At 42.4% G+C, this 22,513-nt stretch overlaps 1 protein-coding gene across 1 annotated transcript; it reads left to right on the top strand.

The window, feature by feature from the left end:
* Positions 1-364: 364 nt before the first annotated feature.
* Positions 365-19,821, top strand: LOC306757711 (solute carrier family 41 member 1-like; the record flags this gene model as incomplete). Its single annotated transcript, XM_079242837.1, has 10 exons — positions 365-556; positions 4,558-4,665; positions 4,879-4,950; positions 7,676-7,820; positions 7,907-8,053; positions 8,354-8,498; positions 12,779-12,858; positions 16,762-16,896; positions 19,416-19,564; positions 19,642-19,821. 10 exons carry the CDS (start codon positions 365-367, stop codon positions 19,819-19,821), a joined length of 1,353 nt encoding a protein of 450 aa, XP_079098963.1.
* Positions 19,822-22,513: the final 2,692 nt, after the last annotated feature.

Here is a 22,513-nt window from a genome sequence, read left to right as displayed (position 1 = left end):
GTTGAATTAAATTCCCACAAACCTCAGTAATAATAATAAAGAAGAACCATGAATCCTCCCCACTGATGCAAGAGAGCCATAATGTCATGAGAACAATGTTAATGTTGATTCTACAAGCGTCTGGATGAAAGATAAGATCTGGTTTTACACTCCTGCAGTTTGGCTTTATTTGATGTGAAAAAGGTTCAATGCTTCGTGTTTAATGTAATCCTGAAGCTGCATTTATTGTAAATGTAGAAGACCTGGTATCTGCTGCTGGAGCAGCATTAAAGATTTACAAACGATCGCAGAGATGTCACCGCTAACCAGCTGATTGCAGAGTTGCAGGGATCCTCGTCACAAGGCTGCAGGAGCAAAGGCTGACATGAGAGACAAACAGTCCTGGGCTCTCCTGGCGGGACGTCTGCAGCAGTCCTATCCTGACATGATGATGGAGGAGAAGCCCCAGCTGGTCTGCAGAGAGTCATCCAGAGCCATCTGCTTTCAGGTTCTGCCATCGTACCTGCTGGCCGGCCAGGGCATGGTGACAGCCGGCATGCTGCTGGACCGGGTGCAGGTCAGTGACACATCTGGAGTCGGCTCTGATTCACAGCTGCAACAGACAAGAACTGAGTTTCTGCAGGTCTTCAAACACTTGATTTAGAAAACATCTTTTTCTGCCACTTACTTTTTAGACATAGTCTGAAAAAAGGGCTTGCTGGTAGTAAACACAGCTGATGTAAGAAATCTTTGGAAGTCCATGAAGTCTCACTGGTTGGTCAGTAAATTCAGATATTTATCTTCAAGAATTTATCTTTTCTCTTTTTTCAGTTTTCAAGGTTTCTTTGATGCATCTCACTGCATTTAGTATAAAAGATGGATTTGAGTTAAACTTGGTGAATATTTCACAAAGCCTGCATGTTTCTACCGCAGTCTGCAGTTTTCTGAGGGGAGGGGTCAGAGGTCTTGGCCTGGTGCTGTGGGTTTGGAGGTCGCAGTGACCGAGTCAGTCTGGGAAGTGACCTCGCCCCATCCTGAATCAACAAAGCCAAGTGATAAGATAAAATGCCAGGAGGCAGATGTACCAACAAAGCTTCATTCTAACGCTGAAGTTCTGACCCACGGCTGACAAAAGCAGCATAAACAAGATGACAAGAACAGGTGGAGTCATCAGCGCACCAGAAACCAGGCCAGCAGGGTGGTGGTCTGGCCCAGACCACGGTCCAGACCACTGTAAGGAGTGCTCCCTGCCACCGGGTGAGATCAGTGGTCCCTGCTGTGGTCTTTAGGTTTTCATTTGGTCGGTCGGCCCAGGTTTTTGTGAAGAAATGTGAGCATGTAGACTGTTTCGCTTTACGTATACGCATCCTGTACAAAGGAGGTCAAGAGCACGTCAGGGTGTTGAGTAATTAGAAATAATATGCCCTTGTATAAAAAACGGAATAGAATCTTTTTTCAGTAGTATAAATGGTAAACACAGAAAATATCAGCCAAACATTTAAAAAAGAACCTTATTGCCTAACTCGACTTACTAATGCACCCTACGATGGACTGGCAAGCTGTCCAGGGTGTACCCCGCTTTTCACCCAAAGACTGCTGGGATAGGCTCCAGCTTCCCCGCAACCCTTCATTGGACTAAGCGGTTAGGAAGATGGATGAACAAATTCTCTTCATGGTCAGAGAATCCACAGAGAGACCCCACATTCACCTTGGCGACACCACGAGGGTCTGGAAAGATGTGAAGCCCAAGATAGGTTATAACAGGAAGACAGAATACTTCACTATAAACCCTCCTTCATCTCCATGGAAACTGGCGGGACCTTCATCTCCATGGAAACCAGCAGGACTTCCATGATTAATTTGATACGAAGGTCAGAAGAGTCACATTAGCAGAGTTTTTTTTAGAGCTGAGATAAAACTTTTCACCACCAAACAGAGAAAGTCAGACATGATGTGGGACTGTGGCTGCGAGCTGTCAGAGTTTCAGTCCCAAACAACCTTCATTGTTTGGCTACATATGAAGGTTGCTGCTTTCTAGTGTGTGCAAAGATTTCTATAATGTGGCTGTGCTGTGCAATGAGCTCTAGTCAACAAGAGATTAAGAAAGGAAAGCCCAGTGTCTTTATGCCTCTATCAGTGTACACTCCTGTGTCTTTAGCAGCTCTCAGAGGGGGGAGCTGCAGAGGCATGCGGACTCATGCCTCAAGGACACCTAATAGCTGAGTCACTGTCCTTGTGTCTGAGACGAATCTGTGAACATACACTCACTAAACTGCACATTATCATCCTCCTACCATGTGTTACATCATTATTAAAGTAAATAAAACATCTTTTTACAACACCTGAAAGTGCATTTAGGCTTCAGGAAGTTTTTCTGTCTGTTTTCATGGCAGCTCTGTTAAAACTTTGGTCTGTAAGGAAGAGATGTGTTGAAAACTTGTGCAGCTTGTGCATTTTCTCTGAACAAGAAGGAGACTCTGTGTCCCTCCCAGGCAGCAGCATCGCCACGTGTCGGTGGCAGGTACAGCACCTGCTGCTCAGTGCGTCACACACTTACAGAGAGGACACTGATGTGCAGATAAAGGAGGAGCTACTAAAGAGGTGGACACACACACACACACACACACATCTGCAGCATCCGCAGCAGGAAGAAGAGGAAAAAACTGGAGTCCTGATAAAGTCTCGTCCTGTTGCTCTTCACACACCCTGACTGTCTGCTCACGACTCATCTATTCGTCTGGAATAAGAGGGAAACCATCTCATCGTCGCCTCAGCCTGGACACACCTCCTGGATCTCCCCTGGTCCAAATGAAGGTTCTCCAGTCAGCTGCTCCAGTGGGACTTCAGGACAGCAGTGACGAGACGAAGAAGGAAATGTGGAGGGAGACAGAGTGGCAACACGGGAGGGCTGAGAAGAAGCTGCTGGCCTTCTGGATGTCCTTGTCTCACAGGACCAGGACCCTCTTCAGGCCCCGAGAGAGACCCAGCTTCCAGCGCTCGGCTTCGGCTGCCCGGCTGCTCAAGAGTGAAGCATGAGCAAAGGAAGTGTTGTGTGAGTGCATATGTGTGTGTGTGTGTGTGTGTGTGTGTGTGTGTGTGTGTGTGTGTGTGTGTGTGTGTGCATGTGAGAGTCTGTCATTAGAAAAGTGTGTCAGAAGAAGCCTCACAAACCTGCTGATAAGTGGATGTGTGTGTGTGCTCTGATAAAGTGGATGAAAGGTCCAAAACTGGAGCCCAACAACCTGTTTTTTCTTGCAAAGAAAAGAAACTGTTGTCAGTTTGACAGGAACTGCTGAAGACAGAGATACAAACAGAGACAAGAAGCTGATTGGTCACATAGCTTCAGCTTACTGTGTGACTGAGCTGCTCCTCAGCCAGCAGAGATGGGTTAAAAAGCATCAGCCATGATGGAGCGAGGCTTTCAGGCAAGAAGCTGAAGGACTTTCATGCAGACTGACTCATTCATCCTACAGCTTCCTACCAGAATACGTGTAGATCGTCGTGGTGCAGGTCCTGCCATCGTACCAGGTGTCTGGTCTGGCCAGGGTGGCGTCTGGGTGGTCGTGGATATTGTGCAAGTATGGAAAACAAAGCTCTGGAGCGAGTGTGTGTGTGTGTGTGTGTGTGTGTGTGTGTGTGTGTGTGTGTGTGTGTGTGTGTGTGTGTGAGAGTCTATGATTGTATTTGATTCTAGCTGCTGGATGGCCAGCCAGCTGGACAGCAGCAGTCTTGGAGAGGTGATTAACAAAGAGTATCATTAAACATCAATACTGCTTATAAGTTTGTAATATGCATGTAATGACATATTCACAACACAAAAATATGAAGATCTTCGTAAGCAGCGAACAGCTATTCATAGCAGAGGTTAAAAGTTGCTGAAATAAAATGAGAAAGGAAAAGAGTGGTAAGACATCCAACAAGTAAAAAACACCAAATGAACTCACCAGCTGTACATGCAGGGAAACTCCTGTCGATGCAGTGATAACAACACAAATGTTCTCTGGTTAAGAAAATAATGACAAAGGAAATTACTTTCCATTGAAAAGGTGACTGAGTTCAGTTGTTTTGGAGGGTAAAAATGTACTTTTCATTACTATTGTTATGAGCAGCCTTTAGCTTAGATTACATCAGAAATAGTCCATGATTCTTGGTATCGAGTGCTCTGAATACTTTCTAGCACAGCGCTAGAAGCTAACAATGCTAGCAAACCATTAGCAAACACCTTTGAGGAACTAATTTCAAATAAAATTGACTTTAAAGTCTAAAACAAAACCTAATCTGACCAATGCATAAAACATAATCAGACAGTGTTAGCTACTAGCATCGGCTAATGCTTGTTAGCATGTGTAAGCATTAGCAAACAAACATCACAGTGAACGTCACAGTGGTAAAAAGTTTGCTGTGCAAAATATGGAAGCATTTAACACATTTTAAGCAGACAATGATTGATCTTTGCAGGTTTTCCGAAGAAAATTAGCTTTAAGTAAAAAGAAAAGTGGATTTGCTTTGCAGCTAACGCTAACCCGGCAGTGATGCATTCAGACGGTGGCATTAATTGACCGCTTGTGTGTTTTTCAGCACTGGGAGGTGTTCAGAGAAGTCTCAGAGGTGTTTATCTTGGTGCCAGCTCTGCTAGGGCTGAAGGGAAATCTGGAGATGACACTGGCATCCAGATTGTCAACAGCAGTGAGTGTGAAGATACTCATGCACCAGCAAAACACATGGATATAAAGTAAGATTTGAAAAATGTTGAGTAATAAACTGATATTGACAGTCTTCAGTCAAACGTGACGCACCATCCTCCCTCTCGCCATGAGCTTCCTAGAGAAATTTTCCACCCTGACACCTGATACCACGTGATGAAGAAATGCAATTACGTAAACCTGTTTTCATCTGCAGGCTAACACAGGACAGATGGATGAGGCCAAGCAGCAGTGGAGGATGGTGTTTTGCAATCTGGCTCTCATTCAGGTGACACTGTACCACACACTTCATCCTATTAATAACTCCATCACATGGCTTGCCTCTCTATCACAATTTTGTGTAACTCAAAGAGGTCTGGTGGCTTTAAAAGATCCTCATCCGCTGCATTTCACTCAGCTAATGCAGCCACACTGAAGAATAAGCTCCCAAAATTAAACAAACCCTAAAATCAAAAGCTTTGGACAAATAAATAAATTAAAAAAAAAAAAACAATCCTATTATTTGCAAATCTCATGATATGTTGAAAGCATAAAAAACTTTTTACACTTTCATAAAAACTATAAAATCCAAGTTTGAGGGAAAAGCATGACCTGGGATAGGTCCATTTGTCCCTTTTTTGTTTTTAACAACAATCAATAAAAATCTGAGAACTGAGAAGAACAGCTGCTGGATCTTTGGCAGAGAAATGTTTTCCCATTCAGGTCTGATGGAAGTTTCTAGCCTGGGTCTTCTTCTGGGGCCATTTCAGTGTCCAGACTCCTCTACGTACGGTTATGTACACTGGACCAGCCGGAGTCTTTATGGGGCTCGAAACAAAGCTTTATTTCAGGACCCCTTCTAAAACCAGGGAGTTTAAAACTGTAGCCAACTTATCTGATATTATGGCACATTCTGCTGTGCAAAGAACTGCAAGCACCACACAACAGTAGCAGCAGGAAGTTATTAAATTAGGGATTTTAACAATTCATCTAATTAATTACATACAAATAATTAATTAGTTGTGCAGTACAGTAACTACATGTACTGCACAACAATATTTTCCCCTAAAAGGATAATTTTTTAATTTAAATTGGTGCATAACTAAATTATATAACAGAGACAGAAATAAAAATTGGAGATCTATTAATGTCTGGAAAATACAGTTAATTTAACTTCTGCAGAAACAGTAGAAAAAGAAATAGAAAACATTCCTGGCCAAAACTTTACAGACCTAAAGTCAAAGTGTCAAATACTTTAACAACTCCAGTCTACAACAGGTTACAGTTCTTTTAACTTTTAACATGTTTCTGTCCACAAGTTTCATTAATAGACATTAATATGTGACAGTAAACCAGCGGAGGATCAGCAAGCGGCAACTTTGTGCATTTCACTGTTAGTCTGTTCATGAAACAAAGGTGATGATTTTCTCTGACAGCAGCTGGAAGCTGTGTAAGGACTTCTGGACGGGGGAGTGGTTCACACAGCAGCCGCTGATGCTAACACACAGTTTCACCTTACTCACCAAAAATCTCCAATATCAACAGAAAAAGCAGCTAGACTTGTTGATATTCACGTTTTCTCTAAGTAGAGTCACTAAAGAGGTCTGAAAATTTGCTAAATATAGCAGCAAAATTGCTGTTATAAGTGGAAGTCTTCTGTGTGCATCAGTGTGATCGGTATACCAGAAAATTGTGCACGGACAAATGTTCCGCATTCTGGGATTAAATACATTGATTATTTTGACCACAAAAATCTTGTTTAATAGATCAATTGTAATTATTGTGTTTGAGTCCCACCCCTAATTAAAATAGTATAAATTTCATGTCAATTTTAAGATTTTCACAGTTGACATGAAACCATGATTAAAACAGTGTAAAATGAAGTTAGCATGTATTATTATCGTTATTAAGCACTTCCCATGAAGTTTCTTTTCCAAAATGAACACAGCTATGAGGATAATGATGGTTTATCACCATGGTTGTCATTCTATCAGTTAATTATCAAACTTTTATTAAGCTGATACATTTAAGACACAGATTTCTTTCCCGGAATAGAATATTCTGCGGTAATAAAGTCTTTTCAGATACCCAATCCATTTATTGACACACTCCACAACTAAACATCCATCATGAGTTCAATAAACACATCCAGAGGTCTCATTTTATATCCCCAGTGATGTCAGGATCAAACCTGTGCCATTGCAAGATGAATAATTCCTCTCTTTTCCAGTTTGGAAGCAGCAGCTTCTGTAAATTTCTAAAAGAATAAAAAATGTTGTTTAATATCCAGACTCCAACAAGATGAACAGCATGCTTTCTGGATCATGTTTACTTGTTTACCTGACAGAGCTTTAACCAGGGATATGGGCTGTGAGGGTGGGCATGGATGATTGACACCCACCAAACTGCCTGTAACTAGGAGCTAGCTGAGCTAACCTGAAGCTAATGGGAGCTAACCAGCTAACAATGGTACGCTGGTTAAAGCTAAACACTTTGCCTTCTCGACTCTGGATATCTTATACATGTCAATCAAAAGGACACACCCCTAATTATGCTGAATTTCAGGATTAAATAACATCTTAATGGATGGCTTGTAAAAAAAATTTACTCCCCAACAAAGTTGTCATGAAGGTAAACCTGACCTATTAACCTTAGGTGGATTTTTGTACCAGTCTGTAAACATGTTTATTTCTGCTGTAAACATGTTTATTTCTGCTGTAAACATGTTTATTTCCGCTGTAAACATGTTTATTTCCGCTGTAAACATGTTTATTTCTGCATTAAAAAACATTATTCAGAAAATGATCTTCAGTTCTCCTAGTTATCTGAAATAAGTTCCTCCAGCTGTTTCCTTTTAGCACCGCTCAGTTTTCAGCCCCCCCCCCCAACGTCTTCAGATATGCTGTCGCCAATAAATTTGTACATGAAAATATTTTTTCACGTACATTAAATTTCTCTTTCTGACATATTTAAATGCTTTCTTCACAATCTGAATAAATGTAAATGGTCACCAGGTGCAGGCCACCATTGTGGGATTCTTGGCGGCAATGGCGGCGGCGGTGCTCAGTTGTATGAGCAGGGGGAGGATGGATGGAGTCCAGGCTGCTATCTTGTGTGCCAGCAGCGTCACCACTGCTTTCATCGCTGCTCTCGCTCTAGGTCAGAGAAACCTCTTGCGGAGGAGGCAGTCACTGAGAATGTGGAGGACATATATTAATGTGTTTGTTTACCGTGTGTGGTGTCAGGTGCGGTGGTGGTGGCCGTCATAGTCGTCTCCAGGAAGGCTGGAATCAACCCTGATAATGTAGCTACACCCATTGCCGCAAGCCTCGGAGACCTCATCACTCTGTCTTTGCTTGCTGGTCTCAGCAGCTTCTTTTTCTATTATAAAGGTCAGAAATCCCTTACTTATCACACGAACATGTGATTATATGCAGATCAGTAAATCAAAAGAGTCCATGACTCCTCACTGGAAGTGGTGAGCAAGAAGCTGCAACTGGATATTAGAAGTGTTATTTTACTTCAGGGAGGTTTTATCCAGAGGAGGGTAGCAGAATCCATCGTTCACACCTGCAAAAGTCTGCAAAGAGCCAGAAAAAATAGAGGCAATTCCTTCTTTAAAATGCCTTTATCATTTTCTATTCCAATGCCAGTAATAAACAAATACCCGCTGCTTTTTTATTGCTCTCCAGACATGTGGTACCTACCTCCTTTGGTGTGTGGCTTCTTCCTGCTTCTTATCCCGGTGTGGGTCATCATTGCTAGGCGCTCTCCATCAGTCAAAGAAGTCCTGAAGTCAGGCTGGCAGCCGGTCATTTTGGCAATGTTGCTCAGCAGGTGAGCCAACCTGTTCCCTTTCCTAAGCTGGCAAGTTTATTAATATGATGCATTTCATACAGAAAACTGTTGAATGCTACATGATCTGAAGAAACAGTCAGACAAGAAAGCACATACAGTGAGTTAAACATGTTATACAGTAAATACAAACAGGAAATGCATCACCATTGTCATCATCAGCCCAGGCTGTAATGGGACCCTAAGCCTTCACCTCAGCACTACTGGAGCTTGATCATGTCATACACCGGAAATGTAACACACCCATTAATCAACATTATTTCCAGTTGGCTGGTGTAATGTTGGCTATGAATGTTAAGTTTAGTTGGGTGACAAGTTCAGAAAAATTGGACGAAGGACGAAGCGACTGGGTCGGAGGGTCTGGAGGACGGCACGAAGGTGAGGCAACAGGGGCAGAGGGTCTGGAGGACGGCATGAGGGTGAGGCAACAGGGGCAGAGGGTCTGGAGGACGGCACGAGGGTGAGGCAACAGGGGCAGAGGGTCTGGAGGACGGCACGAGGGTGAGGCAACAGGGGCAGAGGGTCTGGAGGACGGCACGAGGGTGAGGCAACAGGGGCAGAGGGTCTGGAGGACGGCACGAGGCACCAAAGACAGCAAACTTGGCTCAGGAAGATAACTGGAAGTCGAGATGACAGGAGACAGATCTCTGGTGGACGGCCAGGGGCCGAGACATCAGAAAACTTAGTTCAGGGAGATGACCCGGGGCCCACACCAGTGATGGTTGGTGAGGCAGGGAACTCCAGCTGTACCAATTAAGAAAGGCCCCCAAGGCCGGACATCCACAAACCCAGCAGTAAGGCAGGAGCAGCAATGACAGGGGACTGACCTTCCTGGAGGCAGAAACCAAAGTTGGAGGAAGAGCAACCTCTGAGGATTGGTGACATAGGTGGAGTGAGCTCCATGAGGATAGGAGCAGCAGGAGACGGAGGAGGTGCGACTCCCCCTCGGACACAGGAACCAGATGAGGAGCATCCCGGTCTGGGAGCCCCTCAGAGACAGACGCCGTGGACCAGGGCTGAGGGGCAGGTGTGGGAGGTTGTTTGGATGTGAGCTAGATGGGCTATGGAGACACACACTATACAGGCACAGTGGAGACGGTGGCGACACACCAGACATGGACCATGGAGACACAGGTTACAATGGGAGGCAAGGTTGTTTAGAGATTTGCCTCCTCCTGGCTATCACTGTAGTCCAATGAAGACTCAAGAGACGTTGGTTTCCCAGAAGGAGTCCAGCTAGCCATTCTGGACCCCTAGAAGGGCGACCTCTCAGGAGATTATATGGTCATCAATGAAAAGGGGGTCCTGCAGAAAAAGTTTGGGAACCACTGCCCCACACCAACTGGCTTTGGTAAAGAGTTATTGTGAGCCCTGTTGTCTGTGTAGTCATTTTGGAGAGGAGTTTGTCTGAGTGTCAACTCCAGAGGAGGAGGTTCAAGAGTTTAAGAGGCAACTGTTCCGCATGACAATGATGGATTTCTCAGTTAAATAGATGTTCCAAATGAGGACCCAGATGTGCATAAAAGACTTCGAAGGAGCTGCCCAAAGTATGGACAGTCTTGCTGTGTCCCTTGTAGATACCCACACATTACCATATTCTCAGAAATAACTTACCCCCTAAATCAAGCTCTACATCTCCTGTAACAAGTTGCACTATCACGGCTCAGAAGCTAAATCTAATGGAGACGGATGGCATATAGAACCATTTTGCAAAACATACAACACAATGCAGCACTTAGGCACCAAAAATGGGTCAAAACATGTAACAGAGCAGTGGTGCAGTCCACAGTATACAGAGTATATCCACTTCTTTTTCAGTCAACACTGAGTATACTCACTCCTAGCTGACAGAATTTTGAGACAAAGAGGAACTCAGGACTACACACAGAGTCTTTGTGGACCTTTTCTGTAATCAGGCAAGAATGCAAACTGATCCAAGTTTCATACTGGGAACATTTATTGATGATTCAACTGAACGTGGCAGGCAAATACTAAAAACTGATGGTCAGATGGCACTTGCTGTACTGAAGACAGGGGTCTTCTCTGGTACGTCAACAGCACACCTTAGTGACTTTTCTGTGCAAACCAATGTTTCATCTACAAGTAAACCCAATACCACAGAGGACCCAACTACATATTTACTACACAACAAACCCACCCCCTCTCTAAACCCATTGATGTAAGAAAGGCAATTCCAAAGAAACATGGTGTTTGTTTTAAGTACTGCAGAGCTTTACATTTAGCGAGGAACTGTGAGGAAGAGATCATCTGCAATTAAATGGCCCAAGTAATGCACCTCACACCCTGAAACTTGATGTGGGTTGGGTAATTGTCAGGAATGTGTGCATCAGAGATGTTCACAAGCCTAGTGGACTAACATCTTCAGAAATGGACGACCATCCCTCTTCGAACCATGTCACTGGAGTTACATCATGAAAGAGAAACCCCCCCAGTTCCTCTTCTACACAAAGAAGGCAACACCAGTAAAGCAGACAGAAGTGTCTTTCAGAAGACAAGGGATGATGACAAAGAGACTCCCTCAGTATGGATATCCAGTTCCTGGTCATTATGGAAGGATACGTACACCAGGATGAAGAGAACAACTGGGTGGCTCCTTTGCCATTCAGAACACAACGACCACATCTCCCAGAAAACTGTGAACAGGCACTTGAGTGATTGTTCTGCTTGCGACAAGCTTTCACAAATAAACCTGAAATGAAAGAACAGTTCCTGATGTCCATGGAGTAGATCTCTCTTAATGGACCTCCACTGAAACCTGGAGAGGAACACTGGTATCAACCTTGCCCTGGTGTCATTCATCCCAAAACCCTGCTCAAATAAGAGTTGTCTTTGATGCTAGTGCCCAGCATAAAGTGATTTCTTTAAACCAGTGGTGTTCAGATTCAGTCTTCGAAGGCTGCTGTGCTGGAGCTTTTCCATATATTCTTGTTCCACACACCTGTCTACCATTAAATGGATCAAACAGCCAATGAAGTTGTGCACTACTGATTAAGTTCTTCTACTGATTCATTTGATTCAGGGGTTTCTGAACAGGGATACATGGAAAACCTGCAGGATTGTGGCCCTCTCGGACCAGAGCTGGACACACCTGCTTTAAACCAAGTACTTCTGACTGGACCTGACCTAACAACAACCTTAGGGTCCTTCTACGGTTCAGGAGAGAGCCAATCACCTTTACAGTGTAAATATACCAAATGTTCTACTGTTTCATGGTCTGATGAAGGATTCTTAGGGTTTCTTTGGCTCAAGAAAAACAATCATAGTCCTTTCCCTCCCGTGGCCATATACTGCCTCAGAGGAGCAGCTGAGGCTGGGCAGAGGGATTTTGGAGAGTTTGTTGTTCGAGATTTCTATGTGGACCATGGGCTGAAATCTCTTCCTACTCTAGAAGCAGCCACCAGCCTTCTGAAGGAACCCAGGAGATGTCAGTTTGTTGACATCTCAGGCTACATAAGCTTGCTTCAATAAGCAAAGACGTTATGGAGGTCTTTTCATGTTATAGTAATGCCACAAACCTATTCTACTCTACAGTCTTTCAGCAGACGCGTTTGTCCAAAGCGACTTGCATATGAGAGATCCTGAAACCTGTAAGATCTAAACCTTAGTTCTACTAACGTACCTATGCAATGCAGGCTGGGGTTACTTTTGTACTTAGATTCTGTTTCCTGTACCAGGTTCAGGATGACAGGAAATAATCAACTTAATGTGAAATCCTCTCTACAGTAAATAGTCTGTAGAAACCACTTTGGTTTGGTTCTCCAATCAATGTGCAGAGTAAAGCTCTTCTTCGCGATCTTACAGCACATTCCCTGATTTGGATGCTTCCCTTTCATCAGAAAAGGAGGAAGTTGTGGGAGAGTTGGAGAGACCCTCTTCAGAAGCTACCGCATCTGAAAATGTCATGGTGCTGTACACAAGTGCCATTATCTGCGGCCAAGCAAACAGAACACATATTTACTCAGTGTTGCCGTGCCAAATAGCTCCCATATGTTTAAATAACAAAACACCAAAAGATGGTGATGTGTTTCGTCTCCATGATCTGAGCTAATGGGAGCCTGTAGATGTTGAACGATAGGAGCCCGACATGTAGCCTTGGGAGACTCCAGATGGCATCTTTGTTTAAATAGATCTATAGTTACCAGCTGATACAAACCATTTACTGTCTTTGTTTGTTTTGTTTTTTTTAACATTGTGAAGATTATTTTTATGCATGAAAACAAATGTTCTTATTTTCTTTTTAGTATTGGAGGTCTGATTTTGGATAAAACTGTGAGCAGTCCAGATTTTGAAGGTATGGCGGTATTCACTCCAATCATTAATGGTGAGTCAATTATGAGTTGCACCAAAATGGTCCGTTTTGCCAAAAGAAAAAGTTAGCTTGTGTACACAGTTAACTATTTGTTTTAAAAGACACCGTATTAGATTGATCTGACATTTCTCTTGAGGAGCCACCTTTTGGGACATATTCATGTTTAAGATACATATTTGACTAATTTTGATAATCTAATAACATCTTATGTACACGAAAAAGGCTTTTTACTGTGTTTTGTTCTCAGTAAAATGTTATGTCTGTGACCATAATTCAGAAAAATTGGTAGATATCTTCACTTCACAGTTGTTATTTTTTATTAATTACAGAACAAACATTAAAAAATTGTATTTATTCAGTTTGTTAAAGATCAGTTTGTGGGTTTCATAAATAATATTCCAAAAACGAGTTTTGAAATGGGAAATTAAACTAGTAACGAGGTTAAAGGAGATGATTTAAAACAGGCAATGCCAACAAGTGATTGTAATTATGATTTGGTACAAAAGCAGCTTCAATGAGTCCAGCAGTGAACTGGTGACCTGCCCACGTGCCTGCCTCTCGCCCAGCTGGGATAGGCTCTGGTTTTCCTGTGACTCTGAATAACTGGATGTTTCCACCTTTTGTTTGTTTTCTGTCCAGATGATTCCAAACTTCTTCAGTAATGCTGAGGTTCAAATTCTGGGCAGGATCCATGAACCCTAACCCTCCATCAGACCTGTTGCCAGTGATAACGAGTCTTGTGTTACGTGACATTCACCACCCCTTTCTCTTGGTTTCTCTTCCTTGACAAAGGTTTCTTTACATAGAGACCATTTCTAATAAGGGTTTGGCCAACAGTTTCTAATCTAAAGAAAAGTTGCAGCCAAATCAAAAACAGCTCTTTACTAACTTGTCTCTTGGGTGTTATAATACTGGTTCATCCCTTGAGTTAGGAGCCGAACATGCAGGAATGAGTCAGGAACACGGAGTTTTAGGGCCAGAAAGTTGCATAATGTATCTTTAAATGTGAGTGAGACTTAATACAGCTTTTTGTTCATCCCAAGAAATTAAATGAGGTCAACTTTCATTACTGTTTCTATTAATAGATTTTTATGTTGAATTTTATTCCTTTAATTGTGCTGAAACTATTTGACATTTCTCTTAATGTTTTAAATGCAGGAAAAATTAAACGCTAACTGGTTTTACTTATGGAGCTCAGCGGGGATTTGTGGTTATGATACTTTAACACTTTTAATCCTTAAAGAATGGCTTTTAAACCTCATTCTTTCCTTAAATGCTATCAATAAAAAAGCCCCATGCAAAATGATGACATGATAATGATAACTGTCGACGCATGTAAAAGTCCAGATGTTTGGCCTATTATTTGTAAACTGGGCTCTTTCTGCATATCCTGACGTGAAGGTGTGACACCACATGCTGAAGCTGAGCTCAGCTTTCAGCTGGACCTGTTCGTCAGTCATAAAGCTTCACAGTCCTGCTGAAGTCAAGGAGTCTCCTCGCTGTAAGAAATCTCACTGACAAAGTGGCATACTAACTAGAGACGAGGAACAACAGTCTTCAGATAAACCACAAGCCTGATCAGAATGCCAACCAGAATCTGGCATGCACTGCCGTCCCAGTTCAGGAAGTGCATTTGCATTCCTTTTCAGCACTCACATGCCTTGTTGACCAGAAACACTCCTCCTGTTTGGTTCAAATGATCCATGCGCATCAAAGCTCTGCAGGCCAAGAGGTTTTTGTTCTGCTCTTAATGAAATCAGCCTGCTTTATGACAAATATGGCACAAAACAGAGTTTCCTTTCCAGACATTCTGAGAAAAAGAGACCCTGGGGACTCTGCAGTAGGACTAACTGCAGAATACATCTCCAACACAATTACTGTTTGGACAGAAAAAGATTGTTTTTCCAAGTGTGTTTACCCAGCAGTGATGGCTGTCAGAACTCCAGGACCCCAGCTTAACAACTGGTGATGCAGTTTATTACTTTATTGTGTAAAAAATGCTCTGCTGTCACATGAAAAGTATGCAAATGCAAGATAGGTTTATTGTATAGAACATTAATTCATTCATTCATTTTCTGAACCGCTTATTCCAATTCAGGGTCGCGGGGAAGCTGGAGCCTATCCCAGCAGCCGTTGGGCGAGAGGCAGGGAACACCCTGGACAGGCTTGTTAGTGATTTTACATAAGATATTTTATTAGAAGAAAAATGAGCATAAAGAGAAGAACTGTCATTCTTAATTAAAAATGGCAGCAAATAACAGAGTTTACTGGCTCGATTTAACCCTTGAATGCCTGAAATTGTTTACAATCAACTAAATAGTACTGGAAAAATCTGACAAGAAAAACAACAAAAATAACAAAAAATATTACAATAAAATAAAATACAATTAAATATTTAAATAATTAATAATATACTTCAAAAAATAAACATTAAAGTGATACAAAAATAAGAGTGAATAAAAGCAATTTATGGAAACATAGAGAATGATAAAAAGGAACTTTAGTAGATTATAACATGCTAGTTTTGTTGTTAAAATATGAACCGTATCACATTGCTCATATCTGTTCCAGATTTCTGTACAACAATAAATCTGAGTAGAACAACTAATCTTTGAAAAAAGTACTGAAATGTTTCTGCTGAGAATAATTTCTATGAACTGTAGTTTGCGCCAATATTTCTAGTTTGCAACGTCATCTTACAGCATCAAACTTTATGTATCATTTGTCACGTTATGACGCCACGTTTTTACAATAAAAAAATCATCATGTGATGACATCTTAATTCTGGGAGCTCTACACTTTTGCCGCAGATAAATGAAATTAACTGCATTTATTAGATAAAAAGAACTAAAAAAAAAAGAAAAGCCAGAAGTCGTGATTTTGCGACAACGGATTGAATTGAAAGAACTCAGGTTTGCATCAGACTTGAGATTTTCTGATGCAGTATTATGCATTTCCACCTTTTCTATATTTCTACTGTTTAGTTTCACTAAACTGAAAAAAGAAAAGTTTCTGTTCCCTTCATGATGTTTTGAGAGACTAAAACTCTCTTGCTGCTGTCAACACAACAGAAAACATATAAAGTCTCTGGAATTAAGAATGAATGGATTAATTTGAAGGAAATAATGCATATTTATAAATATACTATATAAAAAAACAGTGTATAAAATATTATTGACAAAAATGACAACAAACATTGGCAAAATATATCATTAGGATAAACAACAAAACAAAGGCAGTGTTGGTTAAAACACATCTGGACACTCATCTCTGGACACCCATCTTGTGTTCTAAAGACAGTTATTTTGGTTTTGTCATTATTGATCTGCAGAAAATGTGGAAACATTTATGTGTTTTTCGTACCGAGACACGAACTGAAGCGTCGACTCGTCCCCTGTCCCCTGACGGCAGTATAGAGCTGAGAGTCGTCAGCATCATTATGATCCAGTATCTGGTTTGTTTCAGCGATCGGAGCGTGTAGATGCGGAACAACAGCGGAGCCCCGGCGTACTTCTGGCGTACTTTTTGTGTCGTTGTTATTTGAGTAGATGTATAGTTACTAATTTAAACAAAGCAACTCCGGTCTCTCAGCTGGAAACATCATAAAACTGATTGTTACCTCTGCCAAGGCGGACGTTGTTCAGTGAACATTGATTTGTCTGTTAGCAACAAAACTCCAAATGGATGGAGTTTGATTCCATTTTCATCTTTGTTTGAAGCAGATCTGCAGTAAACAACCGACACGAATCTCTTCCAGTAGGATTCAGAACTGGCTCAGAGCTTCCCACTGAATTTTCCACTTTGTTCAGTATGATGTTCTGGCTGACTGCGGTTAAAAACACTGATATCTACTAGAATATGATTAGAGAAAACAACACAGCTCTGTTTTGTGTCCACTTTCTCATTTTCTAACAGGTGTCGGAGGAAATCTTGTGGCCATCCAGGCCAGCAGGATGTCCACCAACCTCCATTACAGGAGCGCTCCTGGAGCTCCTTTGCTTCAAATGACCACACATTGTCCCTGCCCCCGAGACACCTTCTGTTCCTCAGGTTAAACATCGTCCCGCCCCTGTGATACCTTCTGTTCCTCAGGTTAAATATCGTCCCCATGATACCTTCCGTTCCTCAAGTTAAACATTGTCCCCGTGTTACCTTCCGTTCCTCAAGCTAAACATTGTCCCGTGATACCTTCTGTTCCTCAGGTTAAATATCGTCCCCATGATACCTTCCGTTCCTCAAGTTAAACATTGTCCCCGTGATACCTTCTGTTCCTCAGGTTAAATATCGTCCCTATGATACCTTCCGTTCCTCAAGTTAAACATTGTCCCCGTGATACCTTCCGTTCCTCAAGCTAAACATTGTCCCGTGATACCTTCTGTTCCTCAGGTTAAATATCGTCCCCATGATACCTTCCGTTCCTCAAGTTAAACATTGTCCCCGTGATACCTTCCGTTCCTCAAGCTAAACATTGTCCCCGTGATACCTTCCGTTCCTCAGGTTAAATATCGTCCCCATGATACCTTCCGTTCCTCAGGTTAAACATCGTCCCGCCCCTGTGATACCTTCTGTTCCTCAGGTTAAATATCGTCCCCATGATACCTTCCGTTCCTCAAGTTAAACATTGTCCCCGTGATACCTTCCGTTCCTCAAGCTAAACATTGTCCCGTGATACCTTCTGTTCCTCAGGTTAAATATCGTCCCCATGATACCTTCCGTTCCTCAAGTTAAACATTGTCCCCGTGATACCTTCCGTTCCTCAAGCTAAACATTGTCCCCGTGATACCTTCCGTTCCTCAGGTTAAATATCGTCCCCATGATACCTTCCGTTCCTCAGGTTAAATATCGTCCCCATGATACCTTCTGTTCCTCAAGTTAAACATTGTCCCCGTGATACCTTCCGTTCCTCAAGTTAAACATTGTCCCCGTGATACCTTCCGTTCCTCAAGCTAAACATTGTCCCCGTGATACCTTCCGTTCCTCAAGCTAAACATTGTCCCCGTGATACCTTCCGTTCCTCAAGCTAAACATTGTCCCGTGATACCTTCTGTTCCTCAGGTTAAACATTGTCCCCGTGATACCTTCCGTTCCTCAAGTTAAACATTGTCCCCGTGATACCTTCCGTTCCTCAAGCTAAACATTGTCCCCGTGATACCTTCCGTTCCTCAAGCTAAACATTGTCCCCGTGATACCTTCCGTTCCTCAAGCTAAACATTGTCCCGTGATACCTTCCGTTCCTCAAGCTAAACATTGTCCCCGTGATACCTTCCGTTCCTCAAGCTAAACATTGTCCCGTGATACCTTCCGTTCCTCAAGCTAAACATTGTCCCGTGATACCTTCTGTTCCTCAGGTTAAATATCGTCCCCATGATACCTTCCGTTCCTCAAGCTAAACATTGTCCCCGTGATACCTTCCGTTCCTCAGGTTAAATATCGTCCCCATGATACCTTCCGTTCCTCAGGTTAAATATCGTCCCCGTGATACCTTCTGTTCCTCAAGTTAAATATCGTCCCCGTGATACCTTCCGTTCCTCAAGTTAAACATTGTCCCCGTGATACCTTCCGTTCCTCAAGCTAAACATTGTCCCCGTGATACCTTCCGTTCCTCAGGTTAAATATCGTCCGCCTGATACCTTCCGTTCCTCAGGTTAAATATCGTCCCCATGATACCTTCCGTTCCTCATGTTAAATATCGTCCGCCCGATACCTTCCGTTCCTCAGGTTAAATATCGTCCCCATGATACCTTCCGTTCCTCAAGTTAAACATTGTCCCCGTGATACCTTCCGTTCCTCAGGTTAAACATTGTCCCCGTGATACCTTCCGTTCCTCAGGTTAAATATCGTCCCCATGATACCTTCCGTTCCTCAAGTTAAACATTGTCCCCGTGATACCTTCCGTTCCTCAGGTTAAACATTGTCCCCGTGATACCTTCCGTTCCTCATGTTAAATATCATCCCCATGATACCTTCCGTTCCTCAAGTTAAACATTGTCCCCGTGATACCTTCCGTTCCTCAAGTTAAACATTGTCCCCATGATACCTTCCGTTCCTCAAGTTAAACATTGTCCCCGTGATACCTTCCGTTCCTCAAGTTAAACATTGTCCACGTGATACCTTCCGTTCCTCAAGTTAAACATTGTCCCCGTGATACCTTCCGTTCCTCAAGTTAAACATTTTCCCCGTGATACCTTCCGTTCCTCAAGTTAAACATTGTCCCCGTGATACCTTCCGTTCCTCAAGTTAAACATTGTCCCCGTGATACCTTCCGTTCCTCAAGTTAAACATTGTCCCCGTGATACCTTCCGTTCCTCAAGTTAAACATTGTCCCCGTGATACCTTCCGTTCCTCAAGTTAAACATTGTCCCCGTGATACCTTCCGTTCCTCAAGTTAAACATTGTCCCCGTGATACCTCCCGTTCCTCAAGTTAAACATTGTTCCCGTGATACCTTCCGTTCCTCAAGTTAAACATTGTTCTTATCATTCTTATTTTTCCATGCCAAACAGTAATTTTGCTAAAACATGAGATGTAACGGAGATGTAAGAATCTTTTTCTCTTCCCATGTTTTTACAGATGTGAGCTCCAAGTCAGCCAGAGTCCTGGTCACCCTTGTCGTGCCAGGTCACCTCCTCTTCCTGTGCACAGTCCACCTCCTACAGGGAGGCCACACTGTCATGACACCTACCTTCGTCATCTGCTACCTTTCCTCGGCTCTGCTTCAGGTGAACATTTTACCACTCCTATAGGGGAAAAAACAACTTTTGATGGAGCTTTATTGGAAACTGTTGTTACGCTGCAGGTGGTGATTTTGCTCCATGTGGCCAGCTTGATGGTGTGCTGGCTCTGGCGAAGGGGTCTGGATCCAGACAACCACTCCATCCCCTACCTGACCGCTCTGGGTGACCTGCTGGGGACCGGCTTCTTGGCTCTGAGTTTCAGACTCCTTTTGATGGTTGGGTCTACGAGGACAGGAGTTTGACACTGTGGTCTCTGAATGTTAAACTACCTGTAGGTGTGATGCTGAAACACAACTCTAACATTTAGGTCATGATGTAACAATGAAGATGTAGGAGTGAATTACATCTGACTGGTACACTGAAGCTTTTGTCTCGTCCTCAGTTCAGATTGATGCTTTTGCACATATATCACATAAAAAAACAAAATTTTCAACCGAATCCTAAGAGACAGTAAACACATCCTTTTAATCCAACTTGGCAAAAATGCTGGAATGGGAATTCGTTCATTGAGGAATATGGTTGAATACTAAAATATTTATGGGTTTGACAAGGAAATGAAAACATGACCAAACCAGTGGAAACCTTGGTTTGACTTTCACAAAGTAAGAATTCTGTGAGGACACAAAAAGCTTGCTCCTGCTCCAGAGTCCCGTCTTTATGCTCTGGTTTCCTCAGATCAGTGGTTTTCTTCAGGTTTCACAGCTGTTCAGTCTCTTGAGTCCCTTCACATGTTTTATGTGATGAATATGTTCTTATGGTCACTATTAAACATGGTCCTGTCCTAAGCAGCTTTTCAAAGCATTTTCTTCTTGCAGCCGCAGTTTCTCGGCTGGTAGACTGTTAGCACATGGATTCATAAACGTTAGAGTGAGCAGCAAGATGAGAGGCGATGTCCATGCAAGCGCTTTGCAGACACAGTTAACGAAGCCCCAGCACTGCCACTGCAAGGTCAGGGAGAGTGCAGAGGGGCAAAATAGGACTTGTGAGCATAAACGTCTGTGTCCAGAGACGTGCGTTACAACGGACTTCAGGACCTGATTCCTGTTCCATTAGAACAAGTCCTGTTTCACAGGCATCTCATTGATTGGAACCTTCACCCCTAAAGAGATCCGGAAACTGTAACACTTTTATCTAGTTTCCTCTCCATGTATTCATGTCAACATTCAGTTGCATGTAGGTCACATAATATCAGAAAACTGGGAATTCATTCTAACATGTTCACAAACTCTCAAGTATCTCTGTAGTTTACTCATTACTTTTGGGTAGGGATGGTAGAGATGTTCTGCTACCAAAGCCCAGAAGCTCCTGGGTTCCTACCATGTTCTGCTGCACAAACAGCCGTTTTCATGCTCTCAGTCTGCAACGTGTTTGTAAGTCCCAACTTTTTACCCATTTCTGCTACGACTGGCTCTGTAACACGTCTTTAACTCAAAACATTAAAGAAATCACACAGTAAAATAATCTTGTATTCAATTTAGCAAAAACAAAACAAAGAAAAACATGTCATAATGTTTGCTGGATTGAGACTATTATATATAGAAATATGAAGAAAATCCATTTTAAATCCGAGTTATGAGGTAATGGAATATTACCAGTGCTTTGGACCAGTCTGTCCACTTGGATAAAATGTTGGCACTGCTGATAGGAATCATCTCTAAATGGCAGGAACAAGTCCATCACAACTTAGACAAAGTTAAACAGATGAATCAAATTCTTTACTGTGGTCAGAGTCTGGACTTAGCCTGGCTCTGTAGAAACAACACTTCAGTAATGTGGATGCTACATGTGGGATTATCTGCATGCCTTCTGTCAGCGGCTCAGTGTTAGGTGTAGAATGGCTGGATGGAGCAATAATACGTGGAACAGAGTGTAAATGTGTCGCAGTAAGAACCAGATAATACAGTCTGGTTGACGGCTGAGTTTATGCAGATTTATGCTTTTTAAACTGCTTGGCTTTCCATCGGAGGACATTTCTACTGGATCTGTTTGGATTTGTGCAACTTGTTTGGTCCATCTCAATGTTTATGTCTTGGTAATGATAACAAAGACAACTGATGATTTTCAAATTGTATTGATCCATATTTTATTTCAGTGGACAGATGCTGAAACTGCAACATTTTACCGTAGAAAATATGAGCCCAGTTTGATTCTTTTTTTTTTTTTTGTTTTGTTTTTGTTTTTGTCTTTTTTTGTCTTGTCCAGCATTTAGGCAGCAGAATGGTGGTCTGGATGTTCTGCTGAGCAAATTTTCTCTGCCAAGGGAAGCTTTATAGATATATTGATCCCCTTGACTTTCTGAATTTTTATTTTATTTCTATATTTATTTTGTATTATTGTTTGAATTGTAGAGTTTGTACTGCTGGACCAGAGAGGACAGACAAAAGACAGAAAGAGAAAGGAGAAAAAACACCTCATAAGAAAAGTGAAAGAGATAAAGGGAGAGAAAAGGGAGACAAAAAAACCCCTAAAAAATAACCCAAAAACAAAAAGAAAAAAAAACAACCTACAGATGTATACATATACACACACACATACACACGTATACACACACACACATATATACACATATATATACATACATACATACATACGTACAAACATATACGCACTCGCCAGTATACACATATACATATAGAGCCCAGTTTGATTCTAATGACAACAACACATCTGTCTGCGAACATCTGGGAGGTGAGGAGACCAGTTCTTGGCAGAGGATCGTCGTCCCGTTCTGGTCTGATGCAGGATTCCAGCTGCTCTACTGGACCTTGTTGCTGGTTTCTGCTTCCATGATGCTCCAGATGTTTGTACTAATTAAAACATCTGGACTGCAGCAGACCAGTTCTCCTGTTCCACCATCAGGATGTGGTCCAGCGTGGTCCTGCTGGACCGGTTCTCCTGTTCCACCATCAGGATGTGGTTCAGCGTGGTTCTCCT

Source organism: Telmatherina bonti, assembly GCF_933228915.1.
Source record: "Telmatherina bonti genome assembly, chromosome: 6".
Classification (NCBI taxonomy): Eukaryota; Metazoa; Chordata; class Actinopteri; order Atheriniformes; family Telmatherinidae; genus Telmatherina; species Telmatherina bonti.
Note: the sequence above shows the minus strand (reverse complement) of the source record. Positions and strands in the feature narration are given on the sequence as shown.